General features: G+C 39.6%; 1 protein-coding gene across 1 annotated transcript in view; it reads right to left on the bottom strand.

Annotated features, from left to right (window-relative positions):
* col27a1a (collagen, type XXVII, alpha 1a) overlaps positions 1-15,098 on the bottom strand; it is an 88,572-nt gene extending 73,474 nt beyond the window's left edge. Inside the window, exons 1-3 of the mRNA XM_067422823.1 lie at positions 14,760-15,098; positions 8,864-8,931; positions 4,318-5,915 (exon numbers count right to left, since the gene is read on the bottom strand). Of these exons, the coding sequence (XP_067278924.1) occupies positions 4,318-5,915; positions 8,864-8,931; positions 14,760-14,812 (1,719 nt within the window). The 5' untranslated portion in view covers positions 14,813-15,098. The remainder of the gene's footprint in view (positions 1-4,317; positions 5,916-8,863; positions 8,932-14,759) is intronic.
* Between the last annotated feature and the right edge of the window lie 7,158 nt (positions 15,099-22,256).

The raw sequence follows: 22,256 nt of genomic DNA, 5'->3' as shown, positions 1-22,256 counted from the left end.
GTGTGTGTTTATGTTAAGAATCTCGGAGCTCCAGAACTATGGCTCTGTTGATGGAGGAGGGGGGGATGGTGCTTTCTCACCCGCATACATGTACACAGCCCCCCACCAACAGCTACGTACGTGCTCACACACCGACAAAGTCCTGAATGAACACTGAGATACTCCCATGATGCAACACTGCTTTCAAATAGTGCTGTTTGTGTTCAAAATAGCATACTACTCTAATTAAGTATGCACATTTCCTATGAAATACCGTATCGTACAACTTCCACGATATACTCTCAACTTCCATTTATAGTGTACTGAATGAATATGAATCAATATAAGCAGGTATTATATGTTGTTTTGCTTGTATGTTTGCCATTGACAGTAGCCAATGACTTACATCACATGAATCACAGAGGACCCCGGTTTTTCAAAAAATCGTCTTTATGTTTCCACTGAAGAAAAAAATACACCTTCATCTTGGGGCCTGAGGGTAAATTAACAGCATATTTTCATTTTTGGGTGAACTACCCCTTTAACTAAAACTAAAAGTATATATATATTAAAAAACAAATTAAAATTAAATTGCTCTCAAATCGATTAAAAAAAAGTTTTTAATATATTTTTAACTTGTAATGTCACATTTAATCTCCAAATTAATATAGAAAAAAACAAAGATAGTAGCCTATATTTTAAATATTTGTTTAATGCCATATTTTTATGAAAGAAGGCCAGTATCACCAATACAATTGAACAATTATTAGGCTTTTAAAAAAAACTTAAGTGAACTTCAAACCATTATAATAAATGACACAGTTACCTACACTTCACTATATCAGGGCTCAATTTTTTCTACTGAAACAGCTTCCTGAACAGATCAGATGTGCTCCAACAGTAGCCACATTCAAATCCAGACTCAAAACACATCTGTTTAGCTGTGCATTTACTCAATGAGCACTGGGCCACTGTACGTCCCACTGATTGCACCTTATCTATGCATCATCTTTTAAATTCTTTTTATAACTGTTTTAGTTTACCTGTTCTTTTCTTTGGTTATCATCATTTTATTATTTTTAATTCTCTTTACATTGTATTCTTTTTCTTATGCATTTTTATCCCTATTTTAATTCCTTTCTATGTAAAGCACTTTGAATTGCCATTGTGTATGAAATGTGCTATATAAATAAACTTGCCTTGCCTTACTGGCCCAGTCAAACCTGTTCAGATTTTTACTTGCCCAATTTTTATTTGTCAAAATGCACTATAAGTAATTGTTTTCGTTGTATTTATCTTTATTTTTGTTGTGATAATTTGAATTAAATATTTTTAACACATTAAACAAAAAAAAAATCAATTGCATGTGTTAACACATTCATTTTAACAGCCCATATTATATATATATATATATATACACATACATACATACATATATATATATATATATATATATATATATATATATATATATATACATACACATACATACATACATACATACATACATATATATATATATATATATATATATATATATATATATATATATATATATATATACATACACATACATACATACATACATACATATATATATTAAATTAAAAAACTTGCCTTGCCTTAGATGAAATGTTGCCTTGGCAAATAACTGAAATAAGTTAAAATTGAAGTACTAAAATTACTAACTGGATAAAAATGCAAACTAAAACAAAAATAAATAAATAAATTCAACCTAATTATTAATACTTACTTTAAAAAAAATACAAAAGCTCACAAACAAAATTGCTAAAAAAAATTACACTAAAATGAAAACAAAATATGCATCTTAATATAAACTATGATAGCATTTAAATACTAAAATAAAACTTGCAAAATAAAGTAATGACAAAACAAAAATTTGACAGTGAAAAGGACACTGCACAGTATTTAGTAAGCAGTAGCAAGCTCAAAGCTAGTTTGTTTTGTACGGGTTATTGTATATTTAAGTAGCGCTAAAGATAGTGGCTACAGCTCATTATCTTTGCGTAAAGTGTGTACTGCAGCTGTAAATAATTGCAGACTTAAAGCACGTGTGCACGTGTAATTGAGAGAATCGCCGGGCGTGTTCCTGGAGTTTTAGTAAAGTACCTGGAGAACGCATCTTTATGGTGGATGATGGGTGCTTTTGAGTAATTATCCTGTGGTAATAACAGGGAACGTTCTCTTGGGTGCTACACACACACATACCTGTGAGCCTCCACCAAATTACACATGCACACACACACTGTGATTGCCTACGGGTCGGAGGTAACCACAGTGATGTGCAGACATAAACAGACACAAGTTAAATTGGGTCATTGTTCAAGATGTGGGCCATTTTGTCAAGTTTAGTCAGATATTTAGGAAAATGCCCTCTAGAAATGGTCTGAGCATGATGATGTCATCACAGACGTCTCTTTGAACATCCTTGTAAACTCAACTGTTCCCAAGAGATTTGCCCAACATTGTCTGCCCATTGTCCCCCCCACCCCCACGTTGCTCCTAGAAATGTTGCTCCATCTACAGGACCTTAAAGACGTTGAAGTCCTAATGTTTAAATACGACTGACTCAGATTTAACACAGGACTTGCAATAACTCACTTATCCTTATTTGTTTTTGGTCATAGGTCAGGTGGTTCCTTTTGAAATTGACTCTCTTAAATTCTTGGTTCAAGAGTTTTCAATTCATTTGATTGAAATCCCATGCCTAGTTTTCCACGGATGGAACAGGATTCCGGGCTTGTAAAGTTCTTTGAGTGTCTGATAAAATGTTGAGCACTTCCCTGGACCTTTGACCCGGCTTTAAAAACACATCACTCAACGGCTTTCAAACTGAACTACATGGGCATTATCAACATCTCTGGACACATTTTGACGCTAAATTGATGCTGACGACCTAAAACTGCAAGCAATATTGAACTGTGTACATCCTTTAGAAAGCATTTGAGCCACCTGGAAAATGAAGACCAGTGTATAATCAGTACAAACCAATATATATCAACAGAAATATATATTTTTTCTATTTGTACCACCATAAAATTAATTTTAGGGTGCAAACCTATTTCTAATAAAAAAAATATGTGATGTCTGAATATATAAAATAAAGGAAAATACACTGCTCTTCCAAAGTTTGGGGTCTTTTTTTTTTAAATTATACTTACATTCAGCAACTGCATTACATTGATTAAAAGTGACAGTAAGGACCTTAATACTCTTATAACATTTTATTCTGCTTCAAAAAATGCTGTTCTTTTGAACAGGAATAAATTACATTTTAAAATGTACAAAAATAGAAATAGTTATTTTAAATAGTAATATTTCAAAACATTACAGTTTTTACTGTATTTTTTTAAATCAAAGTGCTTGGTGAGCATAAGCATTTTTTTTAATTTAATAAAGACAAAAACCAATTAAAAATCTCACTGACTCCAAACTTTTTTGAACGATAGTATACTAAAATATCACAGTGTCTTAACCAGGCGTGACAAGAGATCAAAGCTATATAATCTATGTTAAAGCTAGGGTGTGCAGTTTCAGAGAGGCTAGCAATAGCAAGCTAGCTAGATCCCAACCTCCCTTTCGAGCATCTCTAAAGCCCCTCTTCCTTCAAAACACATTAACTTCCACAGCCAGAGCAGAGTCTGCAAAGTGTCACGAGACGAGAAACGCGTTAAATTACCTCATGTCTCAAAGCATGTAACATTACAATAATAATGAACTCAAACAACTTGGGGAGATCTGACTTGTACCACCTGATGGCTGTAGATTAGTTTCGGGAATTGAAAATGTTTCCATCACGGGTTGCCGTAGTTTTGGTTTAGGAGGAACTGTAAAAGGCGGTTTGTTTGGAACCCTCAGTGACTGTCTGTCTACAACTCTGTATAGCCTCATGAAAAGCTGATTATGTGTAGTGTCTTAAAAACTATAATCACGGCCAGCAATGGGACATTTAGTCAGTCAGTTGTCTTCTATTTGTATTGTACCATCCTAGACATTCCCGTTTACAAGGTTAATTTCATTGGTCAAAAGATCTTGCTCCGGATTTAACATCAAATACATTCTCATTGGATGTTTTTTTGTCATGCAGCATTTTCGCCTTAAGTGGAGAGCGACAAATCACTGACAATTTATAAGAAAAGTAGGATTATGTGATGTGGCAACAAAATTTCTCCTCTTCTGTATATCTTTGTATGTGTCACTATGGGTGGAATATTTATGAATATTTATGTCTGCTTATGTGCTAATTTTTACCTACAAACGTATGCTTTATCGTACATAAATTGCGGCCCTGATAACACACAAATGCAGCTCTCCTACCACTTTCCCAGGATCTCCTTTTTGTCCAGGCGATCCGACCAGAAGCGAAAAGTATGTTGGCTCCACCTCAAAGCTCTGGAAATCGTCGAAAGCTGGAAGAGTCACAGTTTGGACGGCAAACCTTGGAGTGCTTGGTGTGACGTAATGCCTTTTAGGTTGGTCACGATTGACTTTGGGGGTTTCCAGAGTTTTTGGTGGTTTGTTTGGTGCAGCAGTGGTGAACGGAGTGGATTTGGGTGTTGGAAGGTTTTTTTTCTGTGGGGCGTTTGGGGCAAGGGTGGATTTTAGGGTTGGTAGTGTTGTGTAGGGTTTGAATTTGGGCTTTTTGTTGGTTGGCGATGGTCTTTTTGAGGTGGTCGGTCCTGGGTCTAACGACGGTTTTAGAATGTTTTTTTGTTTCTTGTTAGGATTGATTGGTTGAGCACCAGTAGAAGTATTCTTTGTAGGGTTGATCTTGGTGGGCTTTGGCACTAGAACTGGCTTCTTTACCGTGGGTTTTACAGCTGTTGGTTTGGAGGGTTTTGGTGGCGTAGTTTTAGGTCCAGTTGTTTTTGAACTTCCAAGTTTGGAAGAGGTTGGTCGAGCAATCGTGGGCTTTGGTTCAGAAGACTTTGTTGCGCTAAATTTTGGAGATGTTTTTCCTGGAGTGGGTTTTGATCCACCTGGTTTTGTGGGGTTGAGCCAGACTGCAGGTTTTGAGGCAGTCGGCTTGGGTGTCCTGAGAGTAGGTTTGGGGGTGACTGAATTTAAATATCCCCAAGATAAAGGAGGTTCAAGTCCTGTTTGCATCAAGGAAAGGGGTGGAGGTGTGGTAGAGGACGACTTAGGTCGTACACCATCATTCATTCTCGTAGCAGACCCTACTGCACCATTTATGGATGTCCAAAGAAAATTAGTGGGAGTGAAAGTGAAAGTGCGATTAGGTGGTAATGTGTGGGCCAATAGTGGTGGGGCTAGTCGAGATGGGAGGGGAAGTAGAGCGGGAGGCGCTGGCCTGTAAGTGTCATTTTCTCTGCACTGCCTGCGGATGGCGCTGCAATAATTCTGCTGGGCTTGTGCCGAGGGCACTACATCAAACTGACAAACCGCCCCCTCAAAGGGTACCGCACCTGGAAGCAAAGCGCTGTTGCCCCCCAAGCGGAATGTTCCACGAGGGTTCAGACGTTCCGGGAGTATGGGGAGTTTCTGTGTAACTCCACCATTGCTCTCCGAGCAGGGAGAGTGTAGGGTCACTGATCGCCCATTTAGAACGAAGGCTAGATGATGCCAGCGTCCGTCATGGAGGTCGTATGGGAAGACCGCGGCATTCCCATGGCCGGCGTGAAGCGTTAGCTTGCCCGGCGAAATTTCCAGCCCAAGCTGAATCCGAGTCCCAGACAGGACGGAGAAGAGATATGCTGAGTTTAAGCGGTGAGATCGGAGGCTCAGGATAATAGTGCAGTTCCAGAAGAGTTCTGGTGGGAACACAGAGCGTGTCGCAGTGGTAACTCGTGCCCGTGTCGTGAGGATGACTCCAGAGCGGAGGGAGATGACGCCAGCGGGAACGGCGCGAGAACCGAGCTCAGCACGCAGAGCCAACCGCTGCAACACGTCCACATCTGCAACACAAACCCAAACACATCTTAATACACACATATTCGTATTCACTGTTATGCATACAAATTATTATATAAATACATATATATTAGATTCAACTTTATTGTCATTCTGCAGAGTACAAGTACAGAGACAATGAAATGCAGTTAGCATAACCAGAAGAAATGTATATACACCAATCAGGCATAACATGACCTGTAATAGATCCTGTGTTATATCCTAATATTGTGTTGGTCTCCCTTTTGCAGACAAAACACCCCTGACCCGTCGAGGCATTGACTCGACTAGACCCCTGAAGGTGTGCTGTGATCTCTGGGACCAATATGTTAGCAGCAGATCCTTTAAATCCTGTAAGTTGCGAGGTGGGGCCTATATGGATCGGACTTGTTTGTTCAGTACATCTTACAGATGCTCGATTGGATTGAGATCTGGGGAATTTGGAGGCCAATTCAACACCTCAAATTCATTGTTGTGCTCAAAAAACCATTCCTGAACCATTTTTGCTTTGTCGCAGGAGCATTATCCTGCTGAAAGAGCCACAGCCAACAGGGAATACTGTTTCCATGAAAGGGTGTACATGGTCTGCAACAATACTTAGGTGGGTGGTATATGTCAAAGTAACATCCACATGATGGCAGGACCCAAGGTTTCCCAGCAGAACATTGCCCAAAGCATCACACTGCCTCCTGCAGCTTGCCTTCTTTCGTACAGTGCATCCTGGTGCCATGTGTTCCCCAGGTAAGTGACGCACACGCACCGGCCATCCATGTGATGAAAACGAAAACATGATTCATCAGACCCGGCTGCCTTCTTCCATTGCCCCGTGGTTCAGTTTTGATGCTCACGTGCCCAATCAGGGTGCTTTTGGAGGTGGACGGGGGTCAGGATGGGCACTCTGACTGGTCTGAGGCTATGCAGCCCCATATGCAACAAATTGCGTTGTACTGTGTATTCTGACACCTTTCTATAAGAAACAGCATTAACTTGAGCAATTCGAGGTACAGTAGCTTGTCTGTTTGATCAGACCACACGGGCCAGACTTTGCTCCCCACGTGCATCAATGAGGCTTGGCCGTCCCTGTCGCCGGTTCACCACTGTTCCTTCCTTGGACTACTTTTGATAGATACTGACCACTGCAGACCGGGAACACCCCACAAGAGCTGCAGTTTTGGAAATGCTCTGACCCAGTCGTCTAGCCATCACAATCTGGCCCTTGTCAAACTCTGTCGCTCAAATCCTTATGCTTGCCCATTTTTATATATCCCACCTACTAACAGATGCCGTGATTAAGAGATAATCAGTGTTATTCACTTCACCAGTCATGTTTTGCCTGATCGGTTTATACACTACAGTATAAAATATTATTATGGTTCTATAACCTGTGCCAGGTTTGAGGTACAGAAAGTGGAAACCAGCTCAGTGCAACCGACAAGGAACACAAATATGGAAGGATAGTATTTTAATAGCTAGCACATATGAACACATTAAAGCCATAAAACTTTCATTTTGATTTCATTGCATCTTTAGGAGGTCAATGGCTCCCCATTACATCATTTTAATGTGCTAATTCAGTAACACAATGCCATGTGTTAAATTCCAGCAGGAAAACATCCTTTGAGGCTAAAAAAGAAGAAGCAGCAGCAAGTTAACAGCTGCGTGTCTGTATCGGATGCCAAAACTCCAGTGCTAAAAACTGGCTTTTGACAAGGAAAATTTGCGAAGTTATCACAGTGAACTTGTGCGTGTGTGCTTCACTTGGGTCAGGGTTGGCTTCACAAGGCCGGGACAGAGCCAAATGTATGAGAACAGCATTAGAAACTACTTCATTCACACAATAGTACACTGTCTGAATGATGCGTAAATGAGCATCTGTTTGTGCTTCACACCCATATCATGAATCAACATTCATCAAAACTGTGAAGGACTATCAATGGTTTTGGCACTGGGCATGTTCCTATGGTGCCATCAGCCAATATGTGTTGTCATGAAGTCATTTTTAGGTGGCTCCAGTGTAATCAGTCAAATGGCATTCACAACTAATGTGACTGGCTCAAAAAACTATTCAGAATCAGACTGTGTATTTCCAAGACGCATACCAGTAGAAACTTGACCAATGTGTCTGATTTCAGTGAGTGTGCACATACTAAGTGGCCAAATTAGTACATTCATTAGTAAGATAGAGCAATTTATTTCATTGCTTTGTAGTATTAAAAAATATCAGCATATTTAATCAGAAGTTCTCTTGAATGTATGAACAATTTTGCTGAGCTTGTCACAATGCATTTTGAAATTATCCATGTCATGCTTCCTTATAATTTGGCTAAATTTAGTTGTCTTAGAATGCAGGATACTTATTATGTGACATTACAATGAAAACTTTCATCCGAGATCTGGAGAAAATTACAGTATATATTAAAAGAAGGCTAAGCCCGCTGATGAACTCGTTGAACTCGCATTGCTGTGAACAGATCTGTAGATGTATCATAACATTATTCCCAGGCCTTTTCATATGTGGAGCTCAGCATGAATCAGCAGTCAAGAGGGAGCATGATGTCATGTTTTATATAAAAAAAGACACACACACACACACACACACACACACACACATGTAAAAGGGGTTATAGGACATGCTTTTCTGAGGAAAAAGAGCTCAGAACTGAGCAATGTTTGGCAGGAGAAAAGGTAAAAGTTGGGTAAGGAAACTCATACGTATGTGAGGGAGAGGGTGTTTGTGTTTCATGAATCAGGGTATAAAGTTTAATGTTGTAAAACTTTCCAAACTTAGTGGAAAGTGTAAGAACATGAAACTTTATTATTGTGCAATAATTCAGTGGCCTCAAAAATCTAGTTTTAACCACATTAACCACCCAAACACTTTTAACCACCATTTCCAATGCATTCACAAATATGCAATCACAAATATTGCATGTTTATATCTTTCACATCTTACCTTCAAAGAGTACTTGGGTGAATCCAAAAGAAGTACAATAAAGTAGAATACACAGAAGAAGAGCTCTCCTAGAGAAACACAGAGAGAAAGACACAGTTACTCATTTGAATTTCCACTATTTTGCGGGTAGCTGAGTTAGATGTTGAATCAGACCTTTACATAACAGAAGCCACTTGTCAAAACATCATCATTACAATGGAGGTACACATTTCAGGCTTCTTGCATTGGCCTCGACCCAAACAACTGGAAAATTTTACTGGCAAAACCATCTTTCCGGAGTGAGTGGAGTGAACCATCAAACTGATGGATGATGCCGGCCGGTTAAATGTATTTCCATGTTTATAGTGAATGAAAACATTGTGCGTGTTTTTAGTTTCTTTTCTTTCATTTGGAAACTGTCAAAATACGCATTCAAATGTATACTCAAGTACATCAAGACCCTTTAAAGCAAGTCATGTCAATCTGCGACCACCTTTGAAACACCTTTCTGGCAGCTATTTCAGTCATTGGTCACGCAAGTATAGCTCTTATCTCTTTGAATGGGAAAACATCAAATTCTCCTAAGCTGTTCACCAAGCTTACAATTAAATGTCATATTTGAAATCACCAATGAAATCTGACAACAACTGTAAAAAAAGCGTGCGTGGTCATACGAGTGTACTGTCTTTATATATCTTAAGTATTTGAGTACATTTAGTACAGAGCTTAATTACTGTTACACAATGTGGACGAAATAAAATAGCTTTTCTAAAATTAAGCATTTTACTAAATACTTTTACCATAGGAATATGTGAGGACTGCAGCAATACTGATTATTTTATGTTATGAAATCCAATAAATGGTCAATATTTAAAGCCTGCATACTATTTAAAAAAATAAAACACTAAAAACTAAAACCAGTCATTTAAAATGCTACAACTGAATCTATGCATCATAATGTCATGTACATTACTGTTCCAAATATTTTATTTTGGAAACTAATTCATTTTGTTCAGCAAAGATGCATTAATAGATTTCCATTGCAAATGCATGCTTTCCTTTAAAATATTCCATTTATAGAAAATGTATCATGATTTCCACAAAAAAATTAAGCAGCACAACTATGTTCACCCAAAAATGAAAAATGTAATCACAAAAAAATGCACAAAAAAATGCTTCAAATTTGGCCTGCCATTCACTGCCATTATGGAAGAGCCAGGACTAGGGATGTCACAAGTACTGGTCCTTGGGTACCAAGTCAGTAGAGAAATTTAAAAAATGCGACGATACCAGCATTTCTGTAGTACCGAGTATATTCGGTAGCCGCAGCTGCGTTCAGTCGCTTCCGTGTTTATCTCGCAGGGCTCCAGACTGTAGCCGAATATATACTAGTGTCTGTGAATAATAAAATGCTAAATACTATTTAAATATTAATCCTGCATGTTCTGCGTGTCTGTGGGAATGAATGGCGCAGACACGCGGTTTCATTTGCAGTGCGTGCGCAGCACTGCGCACACACACACACAGGTGACACGTTATCTTTTTAGCCTCTGTCGTGCCACTATATGAGGACATGAACGCATGAACTTCATCTCCATCTTCATCATGAGGATTTGCTGTTTTACCTGGGAAAACTGTCATATCATGAACACAGACACTCAAAGGTCTTCACAGCAACCTGGCAAAATAAAAGTTTAGTTTAAGCTGAAGAAATAGACAGAAATATATTAGGTTACTGTTTTACAGTAGATTTACCTACGTCTCGATGTAATAATAATACTAGTAATAATAATAATTATTATGCCTTGAAGGTTGCTTATTGATGACTTCATAAGTCTTTTTTATAAACAATGTTTACTTTTAAACAGTATGTAGCCTTTAAATGCTTATATGTATTATTTAATCATAATGATTATCATCATAAATAATGAACTCAATCAATTAAAAAAAAAATGTTTAAATTGTTAAATAAAATATTTTTTTTTTTAAATTGCTATGGTACAGAGAATCGTAAAAATTCTATGGTATTGGTACCGATTACTGGAAGTTTGGTATTGTGACATCCCTAGCCAGGACATGTTTTGATCTCGCCTCTTGTGGTCTGATTGGTTGAAGGACTATCCAATTGCTTACAGAGTCATTTGCATAATTCTCGTTTATCACGCCTCTTGTGCAGTAGAAAATACAGAGCAGACTCCCCAGACCAATGGTCAATCTTAAATTAAGCTTGTTCTGGTGATAGCCAGACAACCTAGGATGACTTGAGGGAGAGTAAATCATGAGCTAATTTTCATTTTTGGGTGAACTAACCCTTTAAACATTGATAATGATAATAATAATAATAATAATAATAATAATAATAATAATAATAATAATAATAATAATAATAATATGACATGATAAGATCACATGACACTGAAGTCTGCTGAAACTTCAGCTTTGACTTTAAAGGAATAATTATATTTTAAAACATTCAAATAGAAAAATAGTTATTTTAAATTGTAATAATTTTACAATATTACAGTTTTAAAATAGTTTTAAAAAGTTATAAACTTTTTAATGGTGGTGTTTGATGTCAGATGACGTCAAAGGTAATAATCTATAAAAATATCTAAAACTCATCAATATATAAGACCCCTCTTACATCAACTTACCTTAGCAAGCCACACTAATACTACAGTGAAACTGTTAGACTTTATGTGTGACGATACCACAAAGGAACCTCAGATGTAGTTTTTGCCAGACTGACCCAGTTGAACTTTGACTTTTGAACCCTAACCTCAGATTTCACAGGCACATGAAAGAGGAAGTGACCCACAGGGGAAGGATTTCAATTATGATTGGCAGGGTAGACGGAGCGCTCCAAACCCCCACTGTGTATGCGGGTATGTTTGTGTGAGTGTGTGTGTGCGCCTTCGCCCTGACAGCTGGTTTAAACATTACCTGGTGACCACAAAACACACACACTTTTATCTATCATGCACACACACGCGGCCCTAGACTCCCCCAGGATACCCATACCTGAGTCAGGAAGTGAAGCGTCTCACCACAGAGTTTCTCAGCCAATCAGAACAGGAGAAACACCGGCCAGCCAGTAAGCCACCGCAAACAGATGAGTGAGAAACAGTGTGTGTGTGTGTGTGTGTGTGTGTGTCACAGCTGAATGTGCTCTTTCTATTGTGTGTGTGTGTGTGTTCACTGCAGAGAATTACTCATGTATGTGTCAAGCATCTCTTGAGTCTCATAAACACTGTGTGACTGAATATTTGTATATTGCAATAACAGAAATCTTATCTATATGATTTAAAGTTTTGATTTTGAAGGAAAATGATTCGGAACATGGAAAAATGTATTAAACTGAGCTGACAGACTCTCAGTGATGCTAAAATATCCAATAGCTAAAGTCAAAGCAGATTTAGAAGAGAAAGTGAATATGATTGCAATCAGCGAGTAAAACCAGTTCGAGACATCCAAGGATGTTGCTAGTTGGAAAATGTATCAATTAAAATAAATAGCCTACTCATTATAATTAGCTTATATAAGAGCATTAGAAGTCGATGGCATGTCCTCATTTGAAGTAAAAGTGTGCGTGTGTGTAGTGTACGCTATGTATTTAGCTCATGTTTCCCTTTTCCAGGCCTTGATATTTAGTGAGTGGAATTTTCTCAATGGTAGCAACCACATGTACACACACAAATGTGTAAACTCACACACACTATGTACACAGACGGCTAAAAAGAACCATCCTTGCATACAACAACCCTTCTCTTTCTTTCTCTCTCTCTCTCTCTCTCTCTCTCTCTCTCTCTCTCTCTCTACTTCAGTAATAGAAGAGTGGAAATTCCTTCTGTTCATCACAGTGATGGACATTGATGAGGAAGAACATGACCCCTGCTCTACAACACCATCTTTATCCAATTAATTCTTTCCTTTTAGGCGCAGGCCGCGCAAAATACAAGTTTGTTTAAAAATCTGGACTTATTTAAATTTAAGTGTATATGATAGAAGCAAGCCCATATGTCTTAAACTCAGAGAGGTCCCAAAATCACTCACTATAGGCCTACCTGTCTGGAGTTGGTGTTATGTATAGCGCACCCTGGCGGACAATGTTGGAAGTGCAAGGTATCTGGTTACAGGCCGCTCAGTTTAAAACGGAGCGCTCACTAGCGTCAAGAAAACAAAAACAAAAAAAACAAACAGCGGTAGAGAGCTCAGACCAGACCTCACAATATGCACTAAAGCATAGGAACCATACATAAAATTATAAAACGGATAGTTGATTGTTCAATTCAGCGTTTCAGCAGTGCTAAAATATAAAATACAGCTATGACGGGAAACACCTGTTCACCAGCTACTGTAGCGTTTATATCACTGCGCATCTCAGTTACACATCAGGGACTAGGCTACATTTTTTTAGCGGAAGCGCCACAATTTCTTCATAAAAGAACGTTTTATGCCCATTTCTGTCATTAGATGTGAACGTCTGTCACTGAACAGCATCACCGCCACACTACAATCTCTATTCAGATTTTAGTTGGCTGGAATCGGTTCAAATGGATCATTTCCAAGATTGACTAATGGCTTTCCCCTAGTTCCATTCTTATTTATTAATTTGAACTAAAGGGACTTTTTTCTTGCTTTCTTGCCCCAAATACGTACAATGCATTTTGGGTAGATAGCCATCATAAAATATGTGGTTTACTGGTTGAACGTTATAAAAGGGAATAATTACCTCGAAAGACAAGTACAATTCCATTAGGCCTGCCCTACATCTAGTTGTTCTGTCAGCTTTTCTAGACCTGAACAGGTCATTCATTCATTCATTCATTCGTCCACTGGCATCAGAGGGTGTGAGGAACGGAAGTCTTGTTTGTTTAGCGTCTCTGTGTGGTTTGACTGTGATGTTCAGTTGCAAACACACACGTACACATACAAACATAAACGCACACTGAGCCTATTTTGAAAGAACGCCTCCAAGAATTCCAAGTTTCCACGAGCGCCTAGAATAGAACCTAGAGCGCAAAAATATCGGAAGCGAAGACAACCGAGCCATCCTCATCCTGAAGCGAAATAAACTACACTGATAATGATACCAAAAACTACAACATGACCAGTGTAGTCTGATTCAAAGAACCGGTTCTTTTAAGTGAATCAAAATCACTTGAATTCAGTGGTTACTGAATTAATTAGAATTCATCTTTGTTGGACTCGTAATAAAAAAAAAAAATCTGCAGATTGTTAGTATGACAACATGCAGAGTTAATTCGGGATAGTTGGGACATTTACACCTAAATGGCAATGGCAGAGTTCCTAGATACACATACATTATAAATGAGCCTACTGGAGTTTTACTATATGAATGAATGAAATGTTACCAGAAAAGCTATTTATTTGTTTTAATATAACGTTAAAAATAATTATTGGAATAAAATGAAATGGATCCATAAAGTAACCATAGAAGACATCAAAGACAAGAACGCGTCTCATGTAAATGGCCCCTTACTAGTTAGAAATGAACCCAAAGACCCGATCCACAGTCAAGACCACGCACTATGCCAATGCGCAAAAGTTTAAACTGACCTTGGAGTTCTTGGACCTCTTCAGAAACCTTTAGTGCCTGCGCGTAATGATGGCAAAAAGCTGGCTCGTGCACATCTCTGCTCGTACACCTGGACCCTTTCAGTTAAAGATCGGGTTCTGTTCAGTTCTGAACACCGGCCAAACAACACAGGTAGAGCGGAGCGCGCGAACAAGCGACCATTCACCCGGCACCAACACACACAAACCAGCGCGCCCTGCGCAAACATCCAGTCACCAAGCGCTCTTTGTCTCCGGTGTTACCGGGGAACTGAGGTGCCCGACCTGCATGACTGACCCGTTAAGTAGGTACCTGATATGAGGTAAAACTGAAACTTACTTTGCCACCAGACGAGAGGTTCTGCGGACTCTCCTTCGGGTCGCTAAATTCATTTGTATTCATTTGTCCCGGCAGTCAAAATCCTGATCCGTTAATCTGCGTGACTGCGTCGCTGCCCGAGAGCGCGAGCCGTCGTCTCATGCATCGGATAAACCGTTGTGCGGAATGAGCACGATCTCCCACCGGTCTGCTGCGCGCGACACCACCATAAATCCCTCCCGTGGAGCGACGGGAATAATCCGCGGGCGATTCTGTCCGGTCCTGCCCGGGTGCTGTAGGCATTTATGCCGGGTTGGCAACAGCTACAGCAGCTACTGGATGTTTGGTGCTTGGGGGGTTTGAGGAGTCAGGAGTGGAAGTTTCATCCTTTTTCCTTTTTTAAATAGCAGTTTGGAGAGCAGCTGTGGAGAGCGCCGGGTGTCGGGTTACACAGCAGCCGTCCATAACGCCCCTTGTGGGAGGGCACACCGGGGCACCTCAGCCCCTGCCAAGGTTAGTTATACCAATGGGCTTTTCACACTTCAAGATGTTAACCCAGGGTCAATTTTAAGGCAGGATTAAAGCTGGATTGTCTTGTTCCAGGTTTCAAACTTGTTTTGTATTTCATAATTGTTTTACTGTTAGGTAAGACATTTTTTATGCACTGACCAATTTAAGATTCTGGCCTTTTCATATTGTGTGGTTTCATATTATTTAAATTACAAAACATGTTTAAAGGACATTTTCTAAAAATCTTCTCATTCTAAAATATCCACCTTAAAAATGTTTTTTATTTTTATTTTATATTCTTAAGGTGTTTACAGAGGGTTTCGTGTTCATATCTATCAATATTGTCTTTAACACCAGTTTAGAATAAAATATTATCGATTTGACTGACCCAACACTATTGAATGAGAACAAAAGTGAATGGTTTGACATTTAGAAGTCAACATGAAATCTAATTTACTAACACAAGTTCCTGGTATTTGTATTCTTCTTCAAGTTGATTTTCCAGTGATGTCACCGGATTCTCCCCTTCAACCACCTGCAACAGAAACGCTTTTCCCCATCCAATCAATAGTTAATGAATAAAATCAAGTCTCAGCCCTAGGGAATAGCAGTGTCAGAAGTTTAGAGGTGCAGTCCTGCAGTGACTTCTATAACAACCGTCAAATCAAAAACCAACAGGATCGCAGAACCTGATGACACAATTAGTGAGACAACAAACAACGACTTTTTCCACACACGTCTTTTTTCCCCTCAATTGATGATCAATATTAACACTAGAGAATGTTTTTGTGTGTTAGTCACCATTCCTCTCGCTCATGTAAATGCTGCTCTCAGAACGTGTCATGGCTTGATGTAAAACTCTGGACAAGGCTTAATTCATGTGTCCGCTTTTAACATGTCTTGACTGCTGTACAGTCTGACATTAAAAAACAACTGAGATCCTACAGCGACACGACTTACAGCGGGGATCATGTTCATACAGTCCAACAAGCTATCATAAAGGACTGTTATAATTCTGTCATGAGAACACAGTGTTTGGCATGGTAATAGTGACAATGTTGATATGTTTGGTATTTGGGTCCCCCACAGGTTGGTGATTGCAGCTGATTTTGGTTATTATTATTGCTTTGATTTCTGCTGTTGTTATTGCTGCTGCAGAGCAACTATAACCCTACCCTTAAACTTACCCACACCCCCACACATGCCGCTAACTTTACCCTTAAACTTACCCACACCACCACACCTGTCTCTAACTTTACCCTTAAACTTACCCACACCGCCACACCTGTCCCTAACTTTACCCTTAAACTTACCCACACCACCACACCTGTCCCTAACTTTACCCATAACTTACCCACACCACCACACCTGTCCCTAACTTTACCCTTAAACTTACCCACACCACCACACCTGTCTCTAACTTTACCCTTAAACTGACCCACACCACCACACCTGACCCTAACTTTACCCTTAAACTGACCCACACCACCACACCTGTCTCTAACTTTACCCTTAAACTTACCCACACCACCACACCTGTTCCTAATTTTACCCTTAAACTTACCCACACCACAACACCTGACCCTAACTTTACCCTTAAACTCACCCACACCACCACACCTGTCTCTAACTTTACCCTTAAACTTACCCACACCACCACACCTGACCCTAACTTTACCCTTAAACTGACCCACACCACCACACCTGACCCTAACTTTACCCTTAAACTGACCCACACCACCACACCTGTCTCTAACTTTACCCTTAAACTGACCCACACCACCACACCTGTCTCTAACTTTACCCTTAAACTGACCCACACCACCACACCTGACCCTAACTTTACCCTTAAACTGACCCACACCACCACACCTGACCCTAACTTTACCCTTAAACTTACCCACACCACCACACCTGACCCTAACTTTACCCTTAAACTTACCCACACCACCACACCTGTCTCTAACTTTACCCTTAAACTTACCCACACCACCACACCTGTCTCTAACTTTACCCTTAAACTTACCCACACCACCACATCTGTCCCTAACTTTACCCTTAAACTGACCCACACCACCACACCTGACCCTAACTTTACCCTTAAACTGACCCACACCACCACACCTGTCTCTAACTTTACCCTTAAACTGACCCACACCACCACACCTGACCCTAACTTTACCCTTAAACTGACCCACACCACCACACCTGTCTCTAACTTTACCCTTAAACTTACCCACACCACCACATCTGTCCCTAACTTTACCCTTAAACTGACCCACACCACCACACCTGACCCTAACTTTACCCTTAAACTTACCCACACCACCACACCTGTCTCTAACTTTACCCTTAAACTGACCCACACCACCACACCTGACCCTAACTTTACCCTTAAACTGACCCACACCACCACACGTCCCTAACTTTACCCATATCCCAGCTCAATATCAGCAGAAGTGTTTTGCAATACAATATGAACACAATAAGTACATTGTACTTATTTTTGGATGCAAGTACATAGTAGTTAAGGCCACTTAATATAAAGTGAGAGCAAAAAACTTTTTTAGACCTTGATTTTTACTCCTTTTCAAAATGAAAAGTTTCTTTCTTAACCTGTTGAAAAACATTCTAAGGGTCTGATGTCCTGGCTGATACCTTCAGGTCGCTGAAATGTGCTCTGTCCTAAATGATTTAAGCATGAAGAAAAACAGCAAACGTTTCAAGCATTTTGAGTTTCTCTATGGCTTGTTCAGAGAAACAGGTCTGAAAAGTTACTGTGTAAAGCATTTCCTCTAATTATGTGCATTTTGGATGCATAACCACTGCTTAAGCCTGACAATTTGCCATGGATATTTAGCAGCATGAATTTAACTCACTGTAAAGATACCGATTCTGATCTAAATATGGGCCACACACCCACACCCAGGCTAGCACACGTCCCGCCCTGTATACGCAAGTGCATTTAAGTATACATTTCTACTGTACCGCACATACACTGTTGGCCATCAGCAAGAGTGTGTTTTTCTCTCCATCAATCATTTGACATTCTTTCATCTTCATGCTTGATGTCAGCATCAGTTAACGTTTGGTTGTGCATGTCACTAATAGATCACGCAAACACAGAAAACAGGCAGAGATGAGGCCACACACCTGGATACCGTCATTACACATGCTTTAAAACATAGGGGTTTGCACAGATTTACAGTAGGATAGAGGCTCAACGCGGATCACATTAATCCGAAGACATGAAATCATTGTGACTGGGTTTTAGCCGAGCATATAAATATTGCAACATAAAACACCAAAGCAGAACACACTTAAGACAACATGAAATAACATTTGAGTTATTAGTACATGTTCCTTGGTCCATCATTAGAACAAGTTATGCAAGTAAAAAATGCTTGTACTTGTAGTCTTTTCGTACACCAATGTATGAAGAAGAAAAAAAACATCTAAAGCAGGGGAAATATAGATTACTTTACTGAAATGAAGCATGAATGAACTGATTTGGCTTCTTTCCAGTGTTTTTGTCCAATCTGTCATTATTGTGGCACGAGTTCTGCTTTTGTGTTCAAACATCATCTGTTATTCATGTACCAGAGAATGTTAAGAACACGTCCACAAACCAGATTCATTTGTCCTGCTAATCCTCTTTATGAACTAATCCATCATCTCACACGAGCCGTTTCTCAGCTCCAGCTCTATAGAACCTAATATGTCCCTTTTAAATAGATTGTAAATTACTAATATTGTGCAAAAGTAGTAGACTAGTAACTGCAGTCTTATTCTGAGCATAAAATCAACCTGTAGCCCATCTACACACCCTCTGCCTCAGGCTACACACACTTTGAAAGCTGATACAACACCCTGTTGTCCAAGACACTTACTTAGGCTGTGTCCGAAATCTTTAAAATGCTGCCTTTGGAGGATGCACTGCAAGGTAGGAAGGCATCAAGGCACGCCTGAATCCAATGTGAGCCTCCACAATCCTGTGCATTTCATTTGCGTGACAGTTGGTAGGGAAGGCAATTTTCATAGCAGCTAGCGATTGATAGTGCTATTAAAATGCATCATGGGTTTTCCTCTCTTACAAATCACAGTAGTTATGGCTTGAACGCAGTAGTTGTGGCGTCGATTTGCGGAGCTCAGAGGTATGGAAATACATACGTTGACATGCAGGTAGGACATTGAACCATTGCATTTAGACCAAATGCAATGATTGAGCAAACATTTAATATATATATAGTCCTATACCTTTTATAGACTATATATTTACATATAAATATATTTTGACCACTTAACTTGTGTTTCTGGAACAAATCACCTGCCCTGCCTTTCGGCTAAAAAATTAACATGTCATCTGAAAGTTGCGGTTGGTTGTCAGTTTGTGTGTAAATGTATGTTTTTGACCAATGTTTTCCATGTTTTATGGAATTTCTAGCAAGAATTGACTATTGTAGTAATTATTAAATATTCACTTAGTTTTCACCAAGGCTCACTCTATTTTGCTCTAGATCATTAAACCATTTCGCTGCTCTGTCCAAAAGTCATTCCCTGATAGGGCAGCGAGGCAACAAGTCAGTTACCTAAGCTTTCGGATGCAGCCTTAGTGTCTCTAAATTGTATCCTTTACACTTTAGTTCCTCCTCCTGTGTTTCAGTCAGGATTTAATTCAGCGTTGCACTAAAATTACAGCATAGTTGTTGTGTGTGTGTGTGTGTGTGTGTGTGTGTGTGTGTGTGTGTGTGTGTGTGTGTGTGTGTGTGTGTGTGTGTGTGTTTTAGTGTTTAGTGTACCACCCAGTCTGCTTTGATTATGCTCATGCTGACCCAAAGCTTTAATTACACTCCAAACCAAATGATCCCAACACTCCACAAATAACCCAGCCAGACCAGATCAAACGCTCACAGAGCTCACACACCATCATTAAGCAGGACACGCCCCTAAGTCTGCCGTGCCACACCTCGAGCCAATCGCAGAGCGGCTCGAACCGATCTATAGGGCCTGCTGCATACGAAGAAAAGAAAACATCAAATAACTCATAATACTCACTGACTGGAGGGACGGAAAGGATGGAAAATCTTGCCACAAATGACCAAATAATTAACCATACTCAGCAAAAAGCCACCTCAAATGGCTCTAAATTCAATCAAGTAATGATAAATTAGACCATTAATTACTGTATTATCTCTCTTGCTGTAATTAATCAAAGTTAATTACAGCAAGAGAGATAAATAAATAATAGTTAGTGGTGTTTGCCCATGCAAAACAGTAGCTTGCCTTAGTAAACAGCACTAATGAGTAAGTTAATAAATGAATGGTGGCAGAAGCTTGTTGACCGCAGTTTTGGTCAGTTATGTCTTCACAATGGATTTGTGTGTATACTGTGTTTTATCAGCTGTTCTGTGTTTCAGTGCTGACCACAGATCATCAGGATAATAGTGCTATAAATTATATAAATTGGTCTGGCAGATGCGTTCCTACTATTCTTAATGTAGGAACACAAATAGATCATTCAGTGGTTTCAGTAGCAGCTCCTCCTGCAGATTAATGACTTGATTAAAGCAAACAGCAAAATCAATGAGTGCCAAAATGAACATGGAGCTGAAATGATCTCATTAATCTTAAAGCCTCTCTAAAGTTCCTAGTTATCAGTGTAGGGGATATGAACTTCAATATCAATAATTCACAGTCTTAGTAAATGACTAGTTTGCTTTTATGCATTGGTCTAACATTATATATCCAGTACAGAGAAAGTTCCCAAATGGGACAGAACAATTATTATAGCATTACTGTATGACAACTATTGTCTCTTTTACTTCTATTTTATATTTCATTTTATATATTTTCATCTATTTTATTATATTTTAATTGCAGTTTCTAGGGTGTTCTGGTTGCGAAAGCATTGCTATGCAGTTGCTAAGTTATTCTGAGAGTTTCTCAGAAGTGCAGAAGCAAGTGTGTTGCTGCGCAGTCTCTAGGGTGTTCTGGCTGGTTGCCCAAGTGTTGCTATGCAGTCGCTAAGACAGTCTGAGAGCTTTTTTAGTCTGTTGCTATGCCATTTCTAGGGTGTTCTGGCTGGCTGCCAAAGCGTTGCTATGCAGTTGCTAAGACAGTCTGAGAGCTTTTTTTAGTGTGTTGCTGTGCAGTTTCTAGGGTGTTCTGGCTGGTTGCCAAAGTGTTGCTATGCAGTCGCTAAGACAGTCTGAGAGCTTTTTTAGTCTGTTGCTATGCCATTTCTAGGGTGTTCTGGCTGGTTGCCAAAGTGTTGCTATGCAGTTGCTAAGACAGTCAGAAAGCTTTTTTTAGTGTGTTGCTGTGCAGTTTCTAGGGTGTTCTGGCTTGTTGCCAAAGTGTTGCTATGCAGTTGCTAAGACAGTCAAAGAGCTTTTTTTAGTGTGTTGCTGTGCAGTTTCTAGGGTGTTCTGGCTTGTTGCCAAAGTGTTGCTATGCAGTTGCTAAGACAGTCAGAAAGCTTTTTTTAGTGTGTTGCTGTGCAGTTTCAAGGGTGTTCTGGCTTGTTGCCAAAGTGTTGCTATGCAGTTGCTAAGACAGTCAAAGAGCTTTTTTTAGTGTGTTGCTGTGCAGTTTCTAGGGTGTTCTGGCTTGTTGCCAAAGTGTTGCTATGCAGTTGCTTAGACAGTCAGAAAGCTTTTTTTAGTGTGTTGCTGTGCAGTCTCTAGGGTGTTCTGGCTGGTTGCCAAAGCGTTGCTATGCAGTTGCTAAGACAGTCAGAGAGCTTTATTTAGTCTGTTGATATGCCATTTCTAGGGTGTTCTGGCTGGTTGCCAAAGTGTTGCTATGCAGTTGCTAAGACAGTCAGAAAGCTTTTTTTAGTGTGTTGCTGTACAGTTTCTAGGGTGTTCTGGCTGGTTGCCAAAGTGTTGCTATGCAGTCGCTAAGACAGTCTGAGAGCTTTTTTAGTCTGTTGCTATGCCATTTCTAGGGTGTTCTGGCTGGTTGCCAAAGTGTTGCTATGCAGTTGCTAAGACAGTCAGAAAGCTT

Source organism: Pseudorasbora parva, chromosome 18 (assembly GCF_024679245.1).
Source record: "Pseudorasbora parva isolate DD20220531a chromosome 18, ASM2467924v1, whole genome shotgun sequence".
In the NCBI taxonomy this organism is placed as follows: Eukaryota; Metazoa; Chordata; class Actinopteri; order Cypriniformes; family Gobionidae; genus Pseudorasbora; species Pseudorasbora parva.
The sequence above is the reverse complement of the archived record's forward strand: the minus strand, read 5'-3'. Positions and strand labels throughout refer to the sequence as shown.